Raw genomic sequence first — 24,397 nt, 5'->3', positions numbered from 1 at the left:
CCTTCCACTCCTCCGGTAGCTGTTCTATTTTCCAGATCCGGTTTCAGGCAGGTAGCCAATTTTTTCGAGACCATCTTGATGAGTTCAGCTCCAATCCCATCCTTACGAGCTGACTTATTGTTCTTGAGCTGCTGGATAGCTTCCTTATCTTCCCTCAACGTGAGTGTTGACTCGTTGTTGCTGTTGTACTTAAGTAATAATTTCTTCCGCTGCCTTAATCCTCCATGTCTGCGCTCTCCGCACCTTTCGATCACCTCACGCCCGTCAGTCAGGATGTTCCCGTCCTTATCCCTGTACAAGTCGGTTCGCGGCATGAAACCTTTGCGGGACCCGTTGAGCTTCTGGTAGAACTTCCATGTTTCTTGTGAACGGCACAGCAGTTCCATTTGTTCGCATTCCGCATCATCCAGGCGACGCTTTTTTCTCCCGGAAGAGACGGGTCTGCTGTTTCCGCGTTCTTTTGTATCAATCCTCGTTTTGTCGGATTCTATGCAGCAGCATGACCGCCCTCGTAGCGTTCTGATCATTAATGACCAGGAGCAAAGATATGGAAAAATAAACGACTGTATGAACATCTTCTTGTGTCGCAACGCGCTCGTTTATTCAGCAGAGCCATACCGAATCGTTTAGATATACATAACATGTTGCTCGCTGTAAACAATGACTCAAGGCTACTCGACTATGTTTTCATAAAATAGCAAGGGTGCTCATAGAGTTCGCAGTGTTGTTCGAGCATTTGATGAATTATGGACATACCAGTTTATCCGTTAAGGGGCATCTCATCCTGTAATATCAGAGACAAATTGGCAAGCACTGACAACATGCCTATCCCATACACATCTCATATATCTCAGGATTTGAGTTTTGATGTGTTCGTCTCTATCAATAAGTTCACAGATAAAAATAATGAGATTTACGCGTCATGTAAACTTCATTTTAATCATGTAAACTTAGTGTTGTGATGGTTTACATGATATAGGGAATCGCGCCACTTGGGCGGTGGCTTCTATATTCGCCTGTTTTCCACTATAACTCAGTCAAATTTGAACCAATTGACACAAACTTTTGGAATGTGGTGAGATAGGTATACACAGATCAAAAAGATAGTGTAAATATCCGTGACATATAATGCACATAATTGGAGCGTGGATTTGCACTGAGGTTTACATGACATGCATGATGACGAGTCATGTAAATCTCATGAAATATCATGTAAACTTCCATTATATGTCAAGTAATTCAGCACGACTCAGAATTTTTACATGACCTATAATACAAATTTACATGATATATCATGTAAACCGTCATAACTGGAAGTTTACATGACCTAAATGAAGTTTACATGACGTGTAATCCTCATTATTTTTATCTGTGTAGTATCTATCCGTGTACAACATTTCAAGTCAATTGGTTCAAAATTGACTGAGTTATAGTGGAAAACAAACGAATTTAGAAGCCACCGCCCAAGTGGCGCAATACCCTATCATGTATACTTGTGTTATATGTCATGTAAAAACTCAGAATCATGCGTAATAACATGACATATAATGGAAGTTTACATGATATTTTAAGACTTTTACATGATATGCCATGTAAACTTCTGTGATATGTCATGTAAACTTCTGTGATTTGTGGCTTTTACTTATAGCTAACTAGTTGAGGAATTTGAGGTAACAATTTAAGATTTCTAAACAACTTTGCCGAAACAACCATCTTCCTAAATCATCAAGATCATAAGATATATTAAATTTTGAATGTCCTCTAGCGCCGCCTAATGGTAGAATTTTAAATCGTACGGCCCATCATATGTGTAAGTTCTTAACCAGCCGAACACTCTTGCCGAAGATATCAGCTTAAGAGCAATCTGAATCCTGACATAAAATCATAGACAAACAGATGTAACACTAACAAAATGGCAATCTCATGCATATATCTCAGGACCCTGACATTGAAGTGTTGCTGTCTTCGGACTTACGGATGATGGAACGTTTGATTCAGAATTCTCATACAGTATGAACATGTCATCCCTGTCAAGCGGTCCCGTATTTGTATGCCCATGACCTACCAACAAGTTTGCCAAAGATATTGTCTCTGTATGTACACAGATAAAAATAATGAGGTTTGCACGTCATGTAAACTTCATTTTAGTCATGTAAACTTAGTGTTATGATGGTTTACATGATATATCATGTAAATTTGTGTTATATGTCATGTAAACTCTCAGAGTCATGCTGAATTACATGACATATAATGGAAGTTTACATGATATTTCATGAACTTTACATGATATGTCATGTAAACTTCTGCGATATCCCACGCTCCAATTATGTGCATCATATGTCACAGAATTTTACACTCTTGTTTCGATCTGTGTAACCAAGATTCATGAATATTTGAAATATCAAATTTGTATTCTGGTCATGGCTGCTTTAAAAATGATATACACCGTTTAGGTCATGTGGGTTGGCCCTAGTGCCCGGTTAGTGCAGGTTTTGAAGCAACTTCGTTGTGTTTGTGTGCCCACGGCTTCGAACAGTGCCTAACACATGCTTGCCACATATGGTGGAGACAAGACTACAGATCAGTGCTGAAAATGTCATTTCGACATATCTAAATTCAACTACATCCAGCTCATTTTTGAAGCTCAACCCGAGATTATGGTATGTGTAAAACTTGTACAGTTAGACCAGCTCTATAAAAAAGTCACGGAAACCCCTATCTTTTTCGAATATTTAAGATTAACTGTCACGAACTACCTTCGAAAAATGTCAATAATGTTCATGGTGAATATCAATTGGCATTTTTCGAAGGTAGTCCGTGACATTTACCTTAAACATTTATAAACGAGCGGTTTTCCCGTGACTTTCTTGTAGAAGTGGTCTAGCCGCACATGTTTTCCATAAACCGTATTCTCATGTTGAACTTCTAAAATGAGGAGGATGTGGTTGAATTTAGATGTGCCGAAATGACATTTTAAGCACTACTCCAGATAATCTTGTCCAGAAAATGTGCAGAGATATTTTTGGCTGAAACGCCGTTTCATCGGAAACAGCCCATATAGCCTCGGAACTACAGAGGAGGATTAGGTCAACATGCAACAATATCATGCAACAATAACATTCTGGTAACTTTATTTTATATATTTTTTTTTGATTATATGTTCCATTTCACAGAAGTTTTTTTAATCAGATGCGCGAAAATTTACTCGCAAAAGCACTAATTTTTTCATTATCATTTCCTTGCGAAGCACCCTTGGTTCACGTACTATGATGTGATCAATGCGCAAAGATGTTCTATCAATGAATAAACAACAGTTCAATAATACCGTGACTTGTGCATCCTCTAATCGCATTGCAAGTTCTCCGTTTGAGAATCACACGTGACTGCCAAATGAGAGCGGTTATCAGAAAAAAAAACAACTGAACTTGGCGTTTAGCATCTTTCATCATTGAAATTTATGCATATCATTTTCATTTTCGTCTTGTATGCGTATTTTTTTACCATAAATTTTAATGCTCCAGCATTGGGCATGGAATTTGCATATTCACATTCCTGTAGGGTAAACTGGTCACATTTTTGTGCACATTCGTACGTTGCGTTGTATGTACCTGCTAGCTCAGGGATACCTACTTGCGCAATCGGCGTTCACGGTTACGGTCAAAATCTTTCGATTAATAGAAAATTGCGTTATTCAAAAAAGGATCAGATAGCTTCTTGGTCGGACATGCGAGGAGGCATGAGAGAACCGGTTTGAACGGTTAGTAAACTGGTCCAGCGATGAAGGTTGGAGAGCAGTCAGCGGCAGAGAAAAGTCGGGAATCTTCATTGGCATTTTTGTCTCCCTCGCGAGCGCGATCGCTTCTGTCATACACCCAAACTCTGTGAGGTAGCAGCCTGTGTCTGTCTGGCTGTGGGAGACAACTATGAAGCGTCTTGCAAAGCTCAAGTGTAGGTTTTTTTCTCGGTTTTGGTTTCTTGTTAATTTTGGGACTCGGTTGAATGTGCTGTCGAAAGAATAAGGCAAAGATTAACCTTGCTTAGGTTTCGTTTCGCCTTATACGACGTTTTAATTTTATCTTTCACAGATTCTAACATTTTTAAAAATGAATTTCTTGTTCACCCTACTTCTTTTACCTTTAGTTGATCTTCTTGCATTCCCTTCTGGGGTTTCTTGACTCCGTCACTCGTGCTGGGATATGTTAGATTTTTAAGGAGATGAGAACCGAATTTATGAAAAAGAAAATATCTTTTTTGATTTGAATTTATTCAGCACTCGCAGACGACGGTGCGCGCCGTGAGAGAAGGGAATAAAATTAACAAAACTTTAATCGTATTTTTGTTTCGTTTCTTCATATTCTCAGCTCATTCGTTACAAACGATTTTTGGTCTTGATCTCGCTATGCTCAACGGGTCCAGGTTTTTTCATCAGTTTAAGAAACACAAACACCGCGGGGTGAGATGCTGCGAGAGAGACACATTCAGATATAAGATATCATTTGAATTTCCCATAAATATCAATATCCACCAGACACAGGCCTGTCATTATGTTTCTTCCAAAAGATTTTTTTTTTTGATCTTTATAATGAAAAATCTAGCGATGGGAAGGGAAGAAGTGGAATAAGCCAAAGAAGGAGTAAATAGTTTCACGGCTGGATGTGGACGGAATTTACGAGTTGATCTCTCACAATTTTCAAAAAAAAAAACCATCGCTCAGTTTTGCCGAGTCAAACGAGACAAAAAAGGAACACGACAAATCAGTGATCTGAGAAATCAATAGCCATCCCACTGTTTCCCAGATTTATGCATAACCGCAGCCAAAAACTTTCGGTGCCTAGTACCAGGTGATAAGAAGGCTTTGGTCAAATGAATCATCCCGGCGACCGTCTAAACGATGACGACGAACGCAGCGGCACATACTGATCGCGGTAGGCGAATAAGAAAAATAATAAAAGCGACGGAAATTAAGCCGCGGAAATTTATGTTATAAAAAGGCCCCGGAAAATTAAAATCTCATAAATGTGTCCTATATCAATGGACACAGAGCTCAGTGGAAGCAGCAGTGAAGAACTATAACGCAATAAAATGACTACTTTACGATATTTCCCACCCTTACTCCATTCTCTGCTTTTTTTTTCTCTCAAAAGTTATCTATCGTGTGACAGACAAAAGGAAGGTGGAAGAAGACAAACGAATATGCCACCAACGTATATTATATCATTTAATTTGAATTAATGTTGGAGTGCACAACGGAAAATTTATTAACTTCCTCAACCCATACCGTTAGTATTATATAGACAAGATTCAAAGAACCTGATAAACATGAAAGAATTCATCATTTTATCATCTTATATTTTAAAGATACGTTATGATGGCTGTATGTAATTTAGTATTTAATTCATCAATCAACTACATACATTGCGATTTGCGATGGACCAATGCATGTGTTCAGTTCACACGTTTGACTTTTGAGCGGTGCCGTGTTATTTAAGTAGCCATGGAAACGAGCTTTTTTTTCGTTAAATTATGAACTCGTACAGATGTCCTTAAAGTAAGGATGAATCATTTTTTCTTCTTTTTCCCCAGTGCCGAGAGGACGAGGATATAAAATAAAATAAACTAAAGAGATCAACCAAATTCAAATAAAATAAAATCGGATAAAAGAAGCAAAGTTCTTGTGGTACTATTGCAACATTTGCACCCATTGACTTCGCAGCGGCCAACGTACAAAAGTTCGCTTGAGTTTATGACAGGAGCCATCTACTGCACAACAGTTAAGGACAAACGTCTTGAAATCCCGCTTCATCAATGCATCAGAACTTCAGACGCACTAATCTCAAGAAGCAAGCTTCAAACAACAGTGCATTTTATTATACTGTTCTTGCTCACTATTGTAATAACCAGGGCCTGATCTAAGGGGGGGCTGGCCACATTTTAGGAACCCCCACAAAAACCTTTTTTGGTTGCTAACATTAGCTTTATTTTTCATATTACTCAAGTACTGTTTTGAAAATAAGGAAAAACATTTTTGGTCATCTCTCCGAGGGGCTCCACATCCCCTAGGGCCCCGGGTCCCCACAATCCTTAATCCGGGCCTGGTAATAACCTTCATATAAGAGGATCAAGCGCGCTGGTTTTGTTTACGAAGAGATTTGTGCACTCGAAGTCATGGTTAGGTGCAAAATTCGGCCATTGTGGCGGCCATTTTGGGATTCTAACAAGTCTGTCCTTAAACGAATGATTAGTGTGAAATGTAGCTACGAAAAGATAATTCAGTGGATTCCAAATTATCACAGAAGTCAAAATATTGATGAGAAACCCAATATAAATGCGAGCCCAATATCAGACCGAAAAATAAGACGAACGCAATTTTGCAATAGCTTCATATACAGATCAATCAGGTGAACATCTTGTTAAAAATATATCTTTTTCTACTACGTACACCCTTCTACGTTTATGCTCATCGTAGTGTGAAACAATTATCTTCAGACTATCTCCACATAGATACAGTCTGATACTGATGGGTGGTGCACTGAAACACGCAACGTTGCTCTAGAGGAAACACATTTGATGAAGATTCAGCGATAATTTAAATTTTATTAATACGATAAAAGGAATAATTATTTCCCCAGAAATAAATTAGGCTTAAGCAATCAATAGACGAATTAGCGTTGAAGATGGACGTTGAAAAGAAAGGTGGTTTCCCCAATAAAACAGCTGGTTGAAAGAAGAGCGGTCGTCCCTCGATAATAGGCAAGACACACCTTTTTCTTCGAGTGCCTATTTCGTCTTCCTAGCAAAGAAATATATACCACATTCTCGTCTACCGGGGCTTCATCGTACGCTAAATGTTACATTTTAGTCAATTGGTGCGCATAAGTTCTATCCCTCGTCATTTTTTGTGTAGACGTCGTCCATGCTAGCGAGAACCGGTCCGACAAACGAACAAAAAAATGTGAATATCAAAAAATGCTAAAAACGAAACCAACCACCGAAAACAGGTTGCGGAAATCGTGCACTCCCTCCACCAGACAATTTTTCGGGAAGGTACACCGAACCGATAAAGCATTTTACGTATCATTTCTTTAATATATTCATACATAAAAACTGCTTAGTGTTCTTTTTCTCTCTGCATACTTTCTTGCTTTGGGCTCTCTAGCTTATGGAAGAAGCCTTACGTCTCAGGCATGATATTCTGTACTCATTCGTATCGCTATTGGCGAAACTCATGACAAATTATGCTAATCAGCAGCGTTGATGAATTAATGTATGCAAAGGGCACATATTATTTTTACCTTTCCAAGAGAGGACTCTCCTTCCATCTTGTTCATCTTTTTTATTCGATTCACCCTGGTATATATGTTTTGTCTCTAATCTTACTCTGATTATTTGCTATCGGATGAAGGCCATAAGTACATAACAATCAGGTCGAAACTTATCGACGTAACAATAACAATCATAGCAGCTTCTAATCGAAGTCTATCAACAATTGTGATACACCCATGCATAATAAATTCCCATCGGTACCAACAAATCCAAACATTGCACCATGTGCTACGATTTAAAAATAAATCACTAGATAGAAATAATAAAAAGTTCACCTGTTCAAATTTTTTCAGAATGAACTCTTGTTAAACAATTAGATACAACAAATTGCTAATGTGAGAAGCTTCTAACAAAATAGTTGGCATAACACTGATTATAAAGTGAAAAGGCTGTATATTTACGATCGGTATAATCCAATGCGGAAAACACGACGCACCGAAACATTCGTGTTGCCTATGCAGAGGAACAAGTGATTAGCACTGAAATTTGTAATAGTTAAATTAATTTACATTTTTATTTCCGTAGAAATTTAAGCGATCTAATGGTTCCTCCCCTCCCCATTACTCAATTTAGTGCGTTGGTTTAAGTTGAGGCAGAAGTAGCCAACGCAACGCACCTGTTGTTGACCCCGAAAGAAGTCGGTTCAAAGGAAAAATGTTTTATTGATAAAGCAGATGCAGAGCAACGAGAGGTCTTACAATATTGACCGGAAGACATCAATATAAACTACACAAAATTCCCGTGCCATTTCACAGCCATCTCCAGCAGCAGCAGGTCGAAACAAGTGGTACAAGTTTTCATATTTAATTCAATTAGAGAAATGAATATATTTGCCTACTGCAGGTCTCCCGCTTTTACGTAACGCTGTGAACAAAGGCGCAAAGGCTAGGAAGAGTTGTAAAACTTTATGATACTTGGCGATCCACGCGCTAAAGCCACCACCGTATCGCTGCTACTATGCTGTAGGACAAAGCGAGCGGAATCCTCCAGATCAGTATAGGACCAACAGCGTGGTTGTCGAAGAAAAAGCAATAAAAACTGTAATTTAAATTCTCTTTGTCAAGGGCAATTAATTCGATCATTGGTTGCATTGCTACAGTTGAGGTATTGCGTGAAGTCTGGGATCAGTCAGGAAAAACCTTGTCACTATGATAAGTCAGTCAAAAGGAGGTCGAGTGTACAAGGAATAATTTGAATACTACAGTTACTTACTTTTTCAAGTTCTAGGAGGTGAAACCGTAGTACTTGAATTGCTTGCACCATCTGAAAGAATATAAAAACAAATAACATATTAATGTAAGTGTTTTTTCATAAGCACACATTTATGAGATAGGACTTTAAGGGAGGCAAAAAATGATGCAACACCAGTTCTAGTGAAGGAGTCAAACACAAACTATAATGTCCTGGGAAACAATGTGATGCATTGAAAAGGAATGGATAGTTTCTTTAATAAGTATAATAAGGAAGTTGGAAATTGTAAAGCTTTATCGCGACATGATTTGTGCATCATTTTCAAATATACTATTATAAATATATAGTTAACTATTTTTTTAGTTTAATTTATGAGTATATGTTCCAACAGAAACAAACTAGAAGAGCAGTTATAATAGAATACTTACAAGTGAGTCTACTTCGGGGTCTGCCACATAGTAGGGTTTTTCTTGCCGTATCTGCAGGTGTGAAACAAAGAAAAAAAGAAAATAGTCATTAATCAATCATAATTACGAGGTGTAATCAAATCTTCTTGCACGACGGGCGTGCAGTCTCGGCATTCGTTTTTTCCCTTCTGACACTAACTGCTCAGTGAAGAAGGAAAAGCTCACCCCGCTGCGACACAATCGATGCTGGGTGAGTAAAGTCGATAGGAGCCAGATTGAACTTACCAACAACGCCGTGATGCGTCGTAGTGGTTCGATTGAATAAGATTAATATGCGCATGCGTTCGTCACATCGTTTTGATTCGGTATCAAACAGCATGGAGTTAATTCTTCTCAATTTGGATGTCCCTAGTTGTTCTGTTTTTTTTTCTTTTGTTGTTTTTGCGTTTAGTCTCTAGCTGTCATTTTTTTTTCGATAAATGCAACTGAGTACAACTAAGGAATTTAAAAAAATAGGTAATTCCAATCCTGATAAATTAAATTAAGAATCGCCATTCCTAAAGCATATTCGACCAGAGTGCTGTGATAGCCTCATTGGTAGAGGCGGCAGATCTCTACCGATGAAAGGTATGTGTCTTGGTTCATGTCCCGTTCGGGTGCCAGTGAAACACTCTGATCCCTGTGGCAGGCATTGCGAGCCAGCCGTAAACCAAATGGAAACGGAAAGGAAACAAGAATACGGACTAGGACGTATTGATATTGACGTCTCCAAGAATATGATCATTTGTAGCCCCTTCTTCCAATACAGACTCCCTTATCGTTACACCTAGATATAAACGACATTTTTCCGATAGTATTGTCATAGTGATGCTCACGTGAATTCTGACCACAACCATGATGATGTTCAAACTGTGCATAAAACTTTCCAAGTCAATAATGCACGGTACTGAAGGCCGCCTTGCCGAAATATGACGATCACTATGAAGCTTCTCTTGAGAACTGCTGGAATACAGTTAAAGCAGTCTTCGACGACACTGTCGAGACCACGGTCGGATAAGTGGAACGACCAATCCCACAAGGAATGCGCGTAGAGGGTTTGGAACAGAAAAACGCAACGCGAGATGTAATGCTCCAGCATGGGACCATTCAGAATATAGATCGCTACCATTGGAAGTCAAAGCAACCCGACTCTTTTGAAAGAAATAAAACGCCGTCTTGATTAAACGGATTGGAAATGTGCAAATGGTACTGCTATGCCGTTCTCAAGAAACATACTCATCCCGAAAAGGCTTCGTGTCGTAAGCTGAAAGACAGAGCGATAGGGATGGGAGCTTCTCGACGGTCAAATGTAAAATGATCGAAAGGTTGAAGCAGCACTTTACGAACATCGGAATGGCCACATATTCAATTTCTATAAGGCAAGTTTGACACTGTAAATTAAAAAAAAAACAAGCGCTTCAGCTCGTTGTCAGATCATGGCAAATCGTTACACTACATTTCTGTTGGGTTTTTGTCCATAAACCAACAGGGCGTAAGTAAAATCAAGAGTTAAATGACCCTCAATGCACCCTCTGCAAAAGTCACAAAGGTCATAAAACATTTCCAAAATGCTTCCTCGAAGTCAGGGCATTAACAAATGCAAATGATTTTATTGCCTTGACCTTGTTAAAGCATCAACCAACTAAACTTCATAGCTTCATAGATTTATTGGTTAAGGTGCTTCGATTATCCCAGAAATAATAAATGGCTACCTAGATCAAGAAAGAGAGGAACAGACAAATGTGTTTGAGCGCACGCGTGCTTTGGAAACACGTGACAACTGTCTAAAACACTTTCGTCCGCAGTGAGAATCGTAAATCTTATGCAGGGGTTGACGAAGACTGGCGAAAACAGAGTTTTTCTCCCTTTCTTGTATCATCCTGTGCAGAATAATTATACCGGAGCGATATAACCTATCATTAAACCGTTTCAGAGGTTTATAGCCATGTTATTACCAAATCTACACAAAATAAACATATTTCCATGGCAGACGCTGCGGCCATCGTCTGTTTTGCTTTTGTTTTACTCTGTCGATCATTATAAAAATATAAAACCGAGCGGTGTGCGCGATTGGGCCGAAGGTTGTGTTGAAGTTATGATTGAATGATGATCAGTCATTATGGCCACTCGCAGGGTCCTATTATAGCTAAGGAATTTCCACGCTCAAACTAATGCGCGCACTGCCACATTATAAAATTCTTCTTTCTGTATCCATTCCAAATGTAGGAAGACACCCAAATCAAAGCTGTTTCGTTTTGACGGACTGACTGACTGCCCGGCTGAATGACGAGAGGAAGAAAGAAAGAATGCCACGCGTGAAGGGATCACAAAAAGACCAACGAAAACAACTCTCTTGAGATAATTTATGGTTGTTGTTGATAAATATTGTAAAATCTGCTAAAAATCGTTATAATTTATGGTTCACTTTCGGTTTTTTTACACCAGGAAGGGCCAACCCCAAAAATTTTGACTGACAGATGTATCATCCTCGTGCATGTGCAAAACCACACCTTCGGTGCTTTACGGTATATGGGGATTCATTTGATGGAAATAGAAATATAAATATAATTGAATCGCAGATCAGTTCTCTCATTTTTATTTAATTTAGACATATCATGTCCAAGGATGGTGAATGATGCAATCAGTTACATTCATTTGCTGTTAACTCGCTTCAGAAACATCGTAGCAAAAATCAATGTATGGAACACATTTTCATTTTTGTTTTACCTAAAACTTTGTAAAACAACGTACTAGGGTAGCATCAATAATTAGGTCAACAGAAACCAGCAAACGCAACTCTCCACGGGGTGAATGTAATTTACATTCACGGCATGGAGAGTTGCCTTCACAGCTCGCTCACGACTTTGGTATGCGTGTGCGACTCTAATGTTATTCGGCAACTTTCAGATAAAACTACAAGGTTAAATTCATCCATACATTGTTTTTTGATATCATGCTTCTGAACTGAGGTAGTAGCAAGTGAATGTAATTCTTTGCAAAAGAATGATCCCATCCCTGATCATGTCTGCCTAAAATATTAAAAATCTTTTCTCATTCATTGTATAAATCGTTTAAATGAACTCGGTTTTTCGATAAATTAAATAAATAAGAAGCATTCTTATTGAGTTGGTTCAAGTCGAGTTTGTTAACTTGTAGTCAAAATTTAAAAATTTTCGGTACGTCAAAAAGCATTTGACCAATTTATTTAACTTCTGTCAACTATAATAGATAGGAATTGTATATTACAACTGCGTCAATACCATACTTTCAAGGTCCTTGCAAAAGATGGAAATAGCATGATAACTCGGAAAACTGAAATAATAGCTTTTATACCACTGACTCCTTCTCATTGTTCATTACAACGGATCTGAACATGAGTTCATCAATCTGATTTTTTTTTATGTAATGTGGTACAGTTCACTGGTCCAAGGTTATATGGAAAAAATAAAGCCAAGAAATTCGGATGCGGGCTCAGTTTCGGAAAACGACTATCCGAGAAATGCTCTCTACAAATTCGAGAACAACAATCTATCTATCTATCAAATTTTTGATTTTTATTTAAATATCATTTTTTGTTGTCTAAAATCGATTCAAACATGTTTTTGGAAGATGATTTTTTTAATTCTCGATTTTGTGAATTTTGGTTTTTGATTTTTCTAATTTTTATTTTTAAACATCCCTACACTTTTATATTTTTCATAGAAGCTAATTTGGTATTCCGATTTTTTAAGACGAAAACATTGACTTTATGAAAAATATTTTTATATTTATTTTTTTCTTGGAAAAATGTTTTTCCAGTGTAATTTTTATGAAAATCATGTAAGTGTATATTCAACTTCCTTAAACTCTTCTACTATGAAAAAAGATTAAGGAAAATTTAAAATACGTTTATTGTTGCGATTAAACACAAAAGAAACAATGACATCTAAAAGGTGACCAAAATATCAAAATATAAATAATGTAAAAGTTTTGATTGCTCAGGCAAGAAAAAATACAAAACCCTCAAACTATACCCCGTCTGAAGGCGGGGTTGGGTATTAGAGGGTTAAGTTTGTGTGGGATGAATCGACCAAACATATGTAAAAGTGACATTTTCATCTGTAATTGTCGCTGTAATCGATGGATTCATTTCTGAAATTGTTCCTGAAATAAGGTTATCCTTGAGATATGTAAGCAAAAAGAAACGACTGAAAGTAACTCCGTTGAGAAGTGCCATAGTAATAGACATTTTGATTTGAGGTTATTTTATGTGCTCTCTACGGATGAACATCAATTGAACATAGGGTTCCCTTCTTAAGCATGTGGCTCCCATTTTCATCCTACGAAAAACAAAGGATTGAAGCGCTGTTAGTTTTGTTTCTTATTATTGTATTTTTTGTTAGAAGTGAGCACACATGAAAACAAAAAGAACGGAATCACTCGGTGCCGTAATCGCTTGTTTTCGAATAGGATGAATATGGGAGCGAGAGATTAATGATGGAACACATATCCTATACCCTTCAAGTAACTGTTATACATACAACCAAAATAAAAACCTTTACTCGTTGCAATCATGAACGGTGCCTACATGTTATTGCTCATTTTATTACCAAGAAACGCCTTTTGTCGAAAGATACCCTTTTCCCTCTTGAATCAATAGACTCTCAGTCAGTCGTGTAATTCACCTTGAAGCAAGGTTGTAAAAATCCTTGAGAAATGTTTAACGAAAAGAAAATCATAGCAGACAGCAGAACTACCTAGTTTTTAGATGTGTCTCATCCAGTGGCGTAGCCACGGGGGGTTTCAGGGTTAAACCCCCCCCCCCCCTCCTCAGAGCCTAATTTTTTGGAACAAATTTTCACAACACTTTCTGACGAAGAAAATTTTCGGCTGCGCCTCTATTTGGAAACTATGACTCAAATTTGATGTATTTGACCTCATTGTTCATTATTGTTTACAAAATGTGAGAGTCAAATTTAAAAAAAAGTTATCATTGACCTTCGAAAACCCCTCCCAGAGAAAATTTCTGGTTACGCCACCTTCAGGATTTCAACAACAAATATCTGCAACTATACCTTCACGCTACGCAGAGGAACCACAATTCATATTTCAGCTATGCTCTCCGTAAAATGGATTTGTTCTCGTGTACCTTTAACACTGTCGTCCGTTTCACAACTTCAAATACAAGGACTGAATGGGAAACCTTATTTCTATAGCAAAACAAAATCGTCTAGAATTTCAATGCTTGTAATTGAAAAGCTCGTTTTTCTTTCAATTCAACCCGGGACATCACAAGGTACAAAGTTTGAGACCAACGAAACAAAACTGCGCATCCTTGCATCAATTCCCAGTATGAAATTTCTTTTTTCCCTTGTGCTCTTTTATATTTCCCATTTTTACATTGTAAAACTAGGGGTCCTGAAGCCTGCGGCACTGCAGCAGTGTAAGAGCGAGAACAGTTTCAGGAGAAAGACGGTACAGGAAAATGTGTCTATGAGGTAGGTTCGGAGAAGTCACACCCTGTGCTTAATCGCTTCGAAGGATTAGGTATAGGATATAGTGGATTAGCCTCAGTAAACAGATCGTTCTGTTGATGCTCGGAACGAATGAAACCCATTTCGCCAGCATCTGTTCGTATTTATGTTCAACCCTATAATTCTGCTACGCGTCAGTTGAAAGCAACACTGTTAATACTGACAAAATAGTAGAAAATAGCAAACCTTGTTGAACCGAACATAATATAGTTTTGAGCAGTTCCCACTTTTTAAAACACTTTTTCCATCATGCATGCCTCATTCACATGACTGTTAACACAAATCGGTTGCTAACCTGTATGATAAACAGTTTTTTTTGTTTTTGTTCATAATACACGAGAAGAAATCTAATCTTGAATAGTAAAAAAAACAAAGGTCCGATTGCGACGTCCCACACGGAAGCATTACTTTTACTGGGAATATATTATAAATGTGTATAAAGTAAACAGTTGCAAAATATAAGACTAATGCTTAGGCGCTGTCCATAAACTACGTAGACTAATTTTTGGCCATCTCAGAACCCCCCGCCCCTCCTCGTAGAATTTTTGTTCATATTTTTTTTTCGAAATTTGTTTGGAGCGTAGACTTTGGCCAGACTCATCCCCCTTAGAGTCTACATAGTTTATGAACAGGCCCTTACAGAGTTTTTTTCTGCTTCCTTCTGGCCACCTCTATTCAACTTAGTGTTCTTAGCACTTCCACAGTTATTAATTGAAGGGCTTTCTTTGTCTGCCATTGCATGAATTTGTATATTGTTGTGAGGCAACCATAATGATACACTATGCCCAGGGAGTCGAGTAAATTTACCCAACCAGAACGGGAATCGAACCCGCCGTCTCTGAATTGGCGATCCAGCCTTTACGACAGGAGACCCCTACAAAGGCTTTAACTAAGCGATATATTTAAGATAATCATTGATTGATATGTCCAATGTAATCAGAATTGTAAATTAAATGCGGTATTTTTTACATGTATCTACAACATTATAATATGTCATGATTATGCAGCATAAACTAAATTTCAAAATACAGCTATTCTTATTAACTACAGATTAACAATGACCATGATAGATCAAGAGATCAAAAATACTGCAAAGATTGAAAACGTTTGCGCGATTTCGAAACAGTGGGCAATATACCTATTTTCAAGCAACTTCTTACATTCAACAGTTCAACTGTACTAATACGTATATAGATATAGGTATTCCATTTGATAAATAGATACTAAATCAGGCCCGTGCACAGAAGTGGCGGCAAGGGAGGGGTTTCCCAATTTTGGCAAAAGGCGGAGGGGCGCCTAGTGTATGGAGCGTCGGTAGTGGGGGGGGTTAACACCCCCCCCCCCCCCCCCTAAGGACACGGGCTAGTACTAAATAGCCATTTATACCGGTCTCGAGCGCTAAACTAGAAATATAAATTGTCCACAGGAATCATTTGAAAACAACGAAATGGAAATTCAATGTTTCCTAGTAACTTGTTCGTTGAACATTCATAAAATGTAAATAATTTGCAATGCAGGCCAAACATTTCTATAGGTCCTAATTGCAGATGAGAGGCTCTCAAGTCTCCTCTCTTTCGATTATAACGATATATTAAACAATCCATTTCCAATCTATACATCACGTATTGTTAAAAGGATCACTGTGATATCGTAATAATTTAAAGAGAATCGGAACAAAGAGAGTCTCTCTTTTGCAGATTGGACCTTTAGATATGTTTGTCGCCAATTATTATTATTAGGGGTATTCACTAAACAGATTAAATTACTGCGTAACTGCTTATTTGAAATGTTTTATGATTTTGCGAATTAAATAATCGAAGATTGCCTTGGTGATCGCGACGTTTAATCAGTTTAATCAGTTTACGCTGTTAAGTGAATCCCCCTATTATTATTTTATTTACGCAGGAAACTATGTGTTAGTGTGGATTAAATTTGTATTGGAAATAATAAATATATTTCTCAAATATATGTCTTTGCTATTTTGAAAACAACCTATTTTAACATTACGAAAATCACAACAGTAATATCTATAATATTAGAGCTATTGACGGCAGATCCTATTTTATTTATATATATTTTTAAAAAGAAGAGGTCCTCTGTGAGAAGGAATTCAAATGAACATTTCACTCCCACGGGCCTTTCTCTGCTTTCAATAAAGATAAAGATTTACTGAACTGAATTTTAAATCACTGCACTGTTAAAAACTAAAACTGCGAAAAAACTAATTTGGATAGGTTGCGTTCCCGCATTCTACATGTAACATTAATAATAACTTGTTTTTGGTTTTAAACGATTTGCCAAAATTGATCAGTCACGCATGTGGCGCCTGGCATAAATAAAATATCACAAGTATGTGGGAGTAATAGCCAATAATGGTTTTGTTAACTGAAACAAGAAACTGATACTCGGCAATAAGTTTGTTCAGTTGCACTCTCTTCGTCTCGTCGATACATCAAATCTCTCTAAAGTTGCTTTATGTAAACATTTTCATCTGGCAATCTGTCGCAGGTTCTCATTCTTCTGGTAAACTTCGTTGGATATTTTCGAAGCCAGTAAACAAACAAAATTTAATGACATGCAAAAAAGCAAACGCCAATGATATGAATCCAAAATCACCAACATTCTGAAGCACGGATTAAAAACATGTTTAAACTTGGACAGCATCGTCCACAACCTGGCTGCCCTATACTGTATTTAGCGAGACGTCAATTGGAAATGGCACATATGTCCCGAAAGAGTTATAGAGTGTCCCAAAAAGTATGGGCACAACTTTGCAGCTCTGCCATTTGGTAATGGATGCATAAACAAACTTCATTTTCACACATATCCTGTAGTAACATCAAATGGCAATTATTAAAATTGGCTTTTTACACTTCGTTTGAATGCGGTAGAACATTCCCTAAAAGACCTTTTAAATCTTCTGCACAAATTGCTACATTTTTCAATGGCATCGCTTAACAATTTGTTTTCTATGCATGAATTTGAGCTAAAAAAACCAAAAATATATATCCGTGATTAGAAAAGGCAAAATTTCCAGCTTTCTCAAAATTCTAGAGTACCCGCATGCACAGGCAAAACATACTTTTTTTTTTGTAAAAAAAAAACAATCAAGCATCTGAAAAAACATGTTTTTGAATATATCATGCCGAAAAAATTGAAAAAATTGTCTTGATTATGAATGTTTGGCAATGATGTCCGAAGGTCTCCAGTGAGCTTAGTTTACCCTGCAGCCATAAGTAGTCCTTGTGTTGATGGTGAGAACACAATCATAATCATCATCATGGAAGAATACTTAAGCAATCAGGCAAATTACTTTAAATCATCAGATTTGTTAAAAAGTTTTCTAAGCGATTCTAATTTCACCTTATTTTTTTTTTATTTTGTAATTTTTTTCTAACATCACTCACGACTCCTACTCACTAGACAGGCGCGCTGCCATTACACCAAGAGACGACTCGTAGATGAAGTGATTAAACTGAATTCGCGTTCAGCTCGAAGTTCTGAGGTTATCTTCTTCACAGACCGCACTTCTTTCGGATGAATTAGATGTCCATCTACACTACGCATCTATTGTATATGTAAAGTAGCGTGGTTCAAAAAATCGTTTTTGCTCCACACCGCTTACTCGTAACCAGATTCTATGTCTTATTCCAAAATTAAAGTTCATTTGGTTGAAAACTGAGACTGCACAAGCCCTTCAAAGTTTGTATGGGAATTACTATAGGAAAACGATGTTTTTCATTCATTCGATCGTAGTATTTCCCCAAGTTCCCTAAAGGGTTAGTTGACCCTTTCATGGGCTCCGTGGCCGTGCGGTTTGCGGCGTCAGCCGTCTAGGCGTTTCGTAAGCCTCGGAGTGCGGGTTCGATTCCCGCTCCAGTCGGGGGAAACTTTTCGTCAAACGGAAAATTCTCCATTGGGCCACTGGGTGTTATGTGTGTTGTCCGTTGTCTCGTGTATGTGTAATGTTCAGTCTGTGCAGCCTCTGGCTGAAGACGGTGTAGTGTCTTTTTTTTTTTTTTAGGCTAAATTTGAACAATATCTATTGCAGAGTTACAGCTGTATTTCGGTGTCCCGATTATTGCGGATACAGGCTTTGAAGCACTTTTTAGAAAAAAAAAAAAACAGATGGCGTCAAGGTGTATTGAAGGAAGGTGACAGGATCTAAGTAATCAGCGGATGAGGGGGGATGCTCAACGCGGGGGAGGTGGAGAAGAAAGCTAGCGGGTTTATTTACGCTGCAGGGCGGTACAGAAGCGTCGTTGTGCTACATCGGCTACGCCTTTCTGAACGGTTTCTGAGAGGTTGTTACGTTGCTACGGCTGAACGTGTTTGTTATTTGTCATCAAACTAGTGAAAATAATACTAAGTAGATCGGCACTAACTTGCTAGCTGTCAATGGGTTTTTCAATATGGCCGATTTTACAATCTGACATATTGGATCATTTCCCTTATATTTACCTTGGATGGCGTAGCGCCACCAGCCATTTCACGATTCGGCCGGCCGAAGACGCTAATTTGAAACTACCCATCGATTGGGTCGATTCTACTCGGATTTTCATGTTGTTATCAGATTGGTTGAATCTGGGTAAAATCTGGGTAATCGCCACTTTGTCACTTTCCGGCTCAAAAATATGGCAGCGGTCAGAAGAAGCCTGTGAACTAATAATGTTTTCGCGGCAAATATGCTGAGAAATTATGTGAAAACAGTGAAATTCCTCCGGGGTTCTGTTTTCCTGCATTAGGTAAGTGGGCAACATATGAAAAATGGGCGTTTTTTGATCAAAATTTAAATAGGAAATAAATTAACAAAAACTAGGCCCAATAGGAGCTGGATATCATTTACCCAGATTTTATCACCAACATTTCAAGATTTGAGTAAAGGTGCCTTTACTCAGATTAGAGAAACTGCAGTTCCGCTCAATCTGGGTCACTTTAACACCAATCTGGGTAACTGGGGATGAGCGTGTAGAACAACGCGAAATAAAGAATACACGTGGAAATCTAGAGACGAACCAGCCAAGGGCTGAAAGTCTCTCTAATAAAGAAAAAAAAAAGTGGAAACCGCAGCCGCTTACACGAACAGCCTGCTATGGTCTCTAAAATCAACGGTGTTTATGAATTATGATTGCAAAACGTAAACTAACAACGTAACCATTCATATGGATTATTGCATGTGATGGATTTCTTAAGATAAAAGTTAATCCAGAATTTAATTTTGAAATAACTGTAATTAAGGTCATATTCCAACATTAAACATATAGGATAAAAGCTTCCTAAGTGGAGATAGTACCAATAGTGGTGTTATGCGACGAGCCGGGCTCAACAGCCGGGGTACGATCTTCACGAAATCCGACCAAGTTGTCTGTTTTGCGGATGACATGGATATTATTGCTAGAACATGCGGCTAAGACAAAGTACATGCTGGTAGGTGGGACTTAGCGAGACAGAACAAGCCTTGATAGCAATGTTACGATAGACGGGGATACTTTCGAGGTGGTAGAAGAATTCGTCTAACTCGGTTCCTTGCTAACGGCTGACAATAACGTGAGCCGTGAAATAGGAAGGCGCATCATCAGTGGAAGTCGTGCCTACTATGGGCTCCAGAAGAAACTGCGGTCGAAAAAGATTCACCCCCGCACCAAATGTACCATGTACAAGACGTTAATAAGACCGGTGGTTCTCTACGGACACGAGACAAGGACGATGCTCGAGGAGGACCTGCAAGCACTCGGAGTTTTCGAGCGACGGGTGCTAAGGACGATCTTCGGCGGCGTGCAGGAGAACGGTGTGTGGCGGAGAAGGATGAACCACGAGCTCGCTGCACTTTACGGCGAACCCAGTATCCAGGAAGTGGCCAAAGCCGGAAGGATACGGTGGGCAGGGCATGTTGCAAGAATGCCGGACAACAACCCTGCAAAGTTGGTGTTCGCCAACCATCCGGTTGGTACAAGAAGGCGTGGAGCGCAGAGAGCACGATAGGCGGACCAGGTGGAGCGTGATCTGGCGAGTGTTGGGCGTGACCGACGTTGGAGAGCTGCAGCTGCAAATCGAGTATTATGGCGGCAATTTGTTGATTTAGTATTATCATGAACTTGATGTTAACTAAATAAATGAATGAATCAGTGGCAATTTAGCACAATTTCGACCAAAAAGCTTGCAAATGTCATTTTCAAAAGATGCCTCATACCTAATCAAAAACATTAATTCAGTTTTTTTTTCAGCCAAACATTAATTCAGTTTTTTTTTGCCGAAAAACCTATTTTAAACAATTTTTTTTTCATATTTTTTTTTCTTACTCCTATACTGCCTATGATCGCATAACTGTCCCATATGAATAGGAAACCCAGCAAATATGGGACTGATATGCGATCATAGGCAGTATAGTGGTGGTAGTGTTCCTATAGTGGTGGGTCCCATAAGAATTCAATGGGATGCGCCACTATAGGAACCAATGTTAAATTTTACCTCCATAATAGGAACCGTGTACCGTAATCAGAGGTCAAATTGATCACTTTAAAACAACTTTTGCGGATAACATTAGTGGCAATTCAAATATTGCCAAAAGAATTTCTGGAAAATCAGAACACAGTGGATCTCCATGAAACCATGTGACAGAATTTTGTTCAACAAATTTGAACTTTTAGTTAAATTACTTCAAAAATTGAAATATTGAAAATGCCACTTCGGAGCGAAATTGATCAGTATAGAATCAGGCATCGGATAAAAAGAAAAGTTTCCTTATCCATTTAATTTTGCTCTTCTAAACCCGAATAACGCGTCAAAACTCTTACAACTAGTGAATTTGACAATTAAAATGCAAAATTTAATTTTGAAATTTCCCCCCTTAACGCCTAAAGGTATTTCCTTTGAATTAAGCGATTTTTATCACAATAAATGACTATTTCATAAAAAAGTACATTTTTTTTAAATTATTCATATTCAGAATAGCATCATAACTTTCCAACCAAGGCTCCACAAAAATGTTAGAACAAAAAATTTACGGGAAGTCCTAGTGGCTATCGATTGTTAAGAAGCAATGATTTCAGCTAAGTGAGAAATACATTGAAAATCCCTAAAAAAATAAGGCAAAACTAACTTTTTCCTAAAAAATTAAAAGTCTAAACCCATCTCTAGACATCTATGAATTAGATGAAGTACAGGGGGTGCTCAAAATGTTTGGGATAGGCAACTTTTTTTTTATTTTTTTATCAGTTCGTTTATTTTAAAGGCTCAGGCGTGCGTAGCACTTAACGGAGCCGACTTCAGTATAGGAAAATTTATAATAAAAAAATGAATTTAGTTTTATGATTTACAATAGAATAAAATTGAAAAAAAAAACGCACACACACAAAAAGATTATTCATGATAAAAGGTCATCTGATTCAACGGAGTACCGGTGGCTTCAGCTATTCTTCATTTATCCTCCTCAATTAGAAGTTGTCGTTCATTCTCGTCCTCAATCCATTCGTATATACGTTGCAATCCGGGTCCTAACCTTGTTGGGAGTCGCATCAGAAATGGTGGATAAACTGTTGTCGCTGTCGCTCAAGGACGGGTCGGCTTTGTTCTGCTTTTTGTGTGCCTGGTTTCACGCCGTGTCAGAATCTGGATCAGAGCGTTGACGCTTTGCTTCTGTTTTTTTCGTTTTCGATTGTTTCTTTTTATTCGCTTTTTTATTGTTCGATAATGATCCATCTACACTATCAGCATCACTGGATATTTCCTCTACTTTCTCCTCCATTTTGTCAACTTCGGGCGCTATTGTTGCCGATCGTTGTTCGTTCCCCTTCTGTTGCTCGTGAAGAAGCGGACATGACTTCTTCAAATGAGTGTCTGAATTACACTTGAAGCACTTTTGGATCAACCCGTCATAGTACAACCTATCCTTTCGATTGCAGAAACACAGAACCTCCGGGATTTACTGCTCCAGGTCTTTGTAGATACCGCGAACACCGGTGAACATGTTGAGTTGGTACTCTGCCGGAAAGCGCTCGCGAACGGTACTTTTAACCGTCCCGTACTTTGCCATCATTGAGACCAGATCGGCATCTGATATTTCTGACGGCAAGTCAATAATACGCACATATCGAGTGTTACCTGCTACTGACATTTGAACCTTCACCTCCTTTCCATCGGTGTAATGGAAAGACAACGATTTTCTGTTGTTCGCCTACACATAATTCATTGCTTCTTGGCTTTTAAAACGAATGAAAACTGACTTCTCTTCGGTGATCTTGTAGGCCGTTTCCATCGAAGATGGATCTCCTTTCAGCGCTTTTATGAAACGGGCCATATCAGCCACAGTTGGTTGTGCAGCATCTCTTGGAAAGAGAAATGCCAGCGTGTTTTCCACTTCTACTGTGTTCGACATATTGTATCACATTTGACAACAAAAAAACCGAAAACAATTCGACGACTGAACAAAAGCGTCTGTTCACCTCGAGATGCAAACTTGAACTGAACTTTTTTTTCTCTCACAAAAAAGTTCAAAACGCTTTAACTTTTCATAGAGTGCATCAAAAATTCTCAAATTTTGACTGTTTGTTCACCTACTATATGTGCATCATTGGTAAAATTTTGAGCTCGATTGGTTAATCTTTCGCAAAGTTAGAAACGTTCTGGTGAAACACTATTTTTAGACAACTTATGTTTGAACTGTCATATCTCGGAAACCAGTGAACCGAATTGAATGAATTTTTTAACGTTTATCTACAATACATTGATGCTTCTCACGTCATTAAAGCATAGGTACTTTTTGAACTTTGACAAAAGTTTTCATGGGTTGAAACTTTTTTGATCTTTCTCGAAAAAATGTTTTTTTTACATCAATGTCATTAAATTTTAGTGTTGGTATCCAAAGATTTTCTGCTTCTGTTCTGAAGATATCTCTGATAAGATATATTTGAGCCTGTTTGGATTGAAAGAATAACACATTTAGTAATTTTTGTATGATATTGTAAATTTGACTTATTTTTCTCTATATGGGTCAAAATGTCAAACTGGCATAACTTTTTTCATCGTGAGAAAATATTACATTTTATAGCGTCATATTAAGCATCAATATATTGTTGACAAACGTACCAATCATGCACATATAATAGATGAACAAACAGTCAAAATTTGAGAGTTTTGGATGCCTTCTATGAAAAGTTACAGCATGTTGAACATTTTTGTGAGAGAAAAAAAAAGTTGCCTATCCCGAACATTTTGGCCATCCCCTGTAAGAAGTTTGAGATCATTGCGACGCTTAGAAGTTCCTCATATGAAATTACACCAATTAAAAAATTAGTACCAAAATTATCAATTTCACCCCGCTGATCAATTTGACTCCGGTTTACGGTACCTATAGTTGGTGCAAGTGATTTATTAGCAAAATATGAAATAAACATTGGTTTTTATATTTTTCCTACCAAATTTAAGTGAAAAATTACCGATTAACGTTTTTAGACTTTTTATTTTGTGGTTTTATCAATTTTATTCAGGTATTGTACTACAAGGAGCTACAAATAGCACCACTATTGGTCTATTCACCCTAATTAATAATTTTTGGTTGCGTTAAAAAGTATTTCATTCGTTCTAAATCAAACCATGACGATCCAATAAATAACCATAGTCGTGCATTGGAGTCATTATGACCCAGACTGGCACGCTGAGCGTACACAGCGTCAGCGGGGTGAACTTGAGCTAATGCACGAGGAAGGTTAAACAACCGGCAGCTCAAGAAAGTGGGCGTCAGGCTTGCTATATGGTCAATGAATGAGACTACAAAATAAAAGCCCCCTTTGCTGAAAGTTTTTTTTTATTATTATTGTTAGAAGACTTCATTTCGTCATTAATGAATCTGAAAAGGTCTCCTTTAGTTCAGTTGACTAGCGCACAACTGACTTAGGTAAGGAAGCACTCGGTCAACAAGTGGGAATG

General features: G+C 38.0%; 1 protein-coding gene across 5 annotated transcripts in view; it reads right to left on the bottom strand.

Annotated features, from left to right (window-relative positions):
- The window catches only part of LOC109405285 (homeobox protein homothorax), a 534,195-nt gene that overhangs the window by 466,363 nt on the left and 43,435 nt on the right, over window positions 1–24,397 (bottom strand). For all 5 annotated transcript variants that reach the window (XM_062850402.1, XM_062850455.1, XM_062850504.1 and 2 more), the window contains exons 4-5: window positions 8,943–8,993; window positions 8,536–8,586 (exon numbers count right to left, since the gene is read on the bottom strand). In XM_062850402.1, coding sequence (XP_062706386.1) covers window positions 8,536–8,586; window positions 8,943–8,993 — 102 coding nt within the window. The remainder of the gene's footprint in view (window positions 1–8,535; window positions 8,587–8,942; window positions 8,994–24,397) is intronic.

Source organism: Aedes albopictus, chromosome 1, assembly GCF_035046485.1.
Source record: "Aedes albopictus strain Foshan chromosome 1, AalbF5, whole genome shotgun sequence".
NCBI classification, from domain to species: Eukaryota; Metazoa; Arthropoda; class Insecta; order Diptera; family Culicidae; genus Aedes; species Aedes albopictus.
The sequence above is the reverse complement of the archived record's forward strand: the minus strand, read 5'-3'. Positions and strand labels throughout refer to the sequence as shown.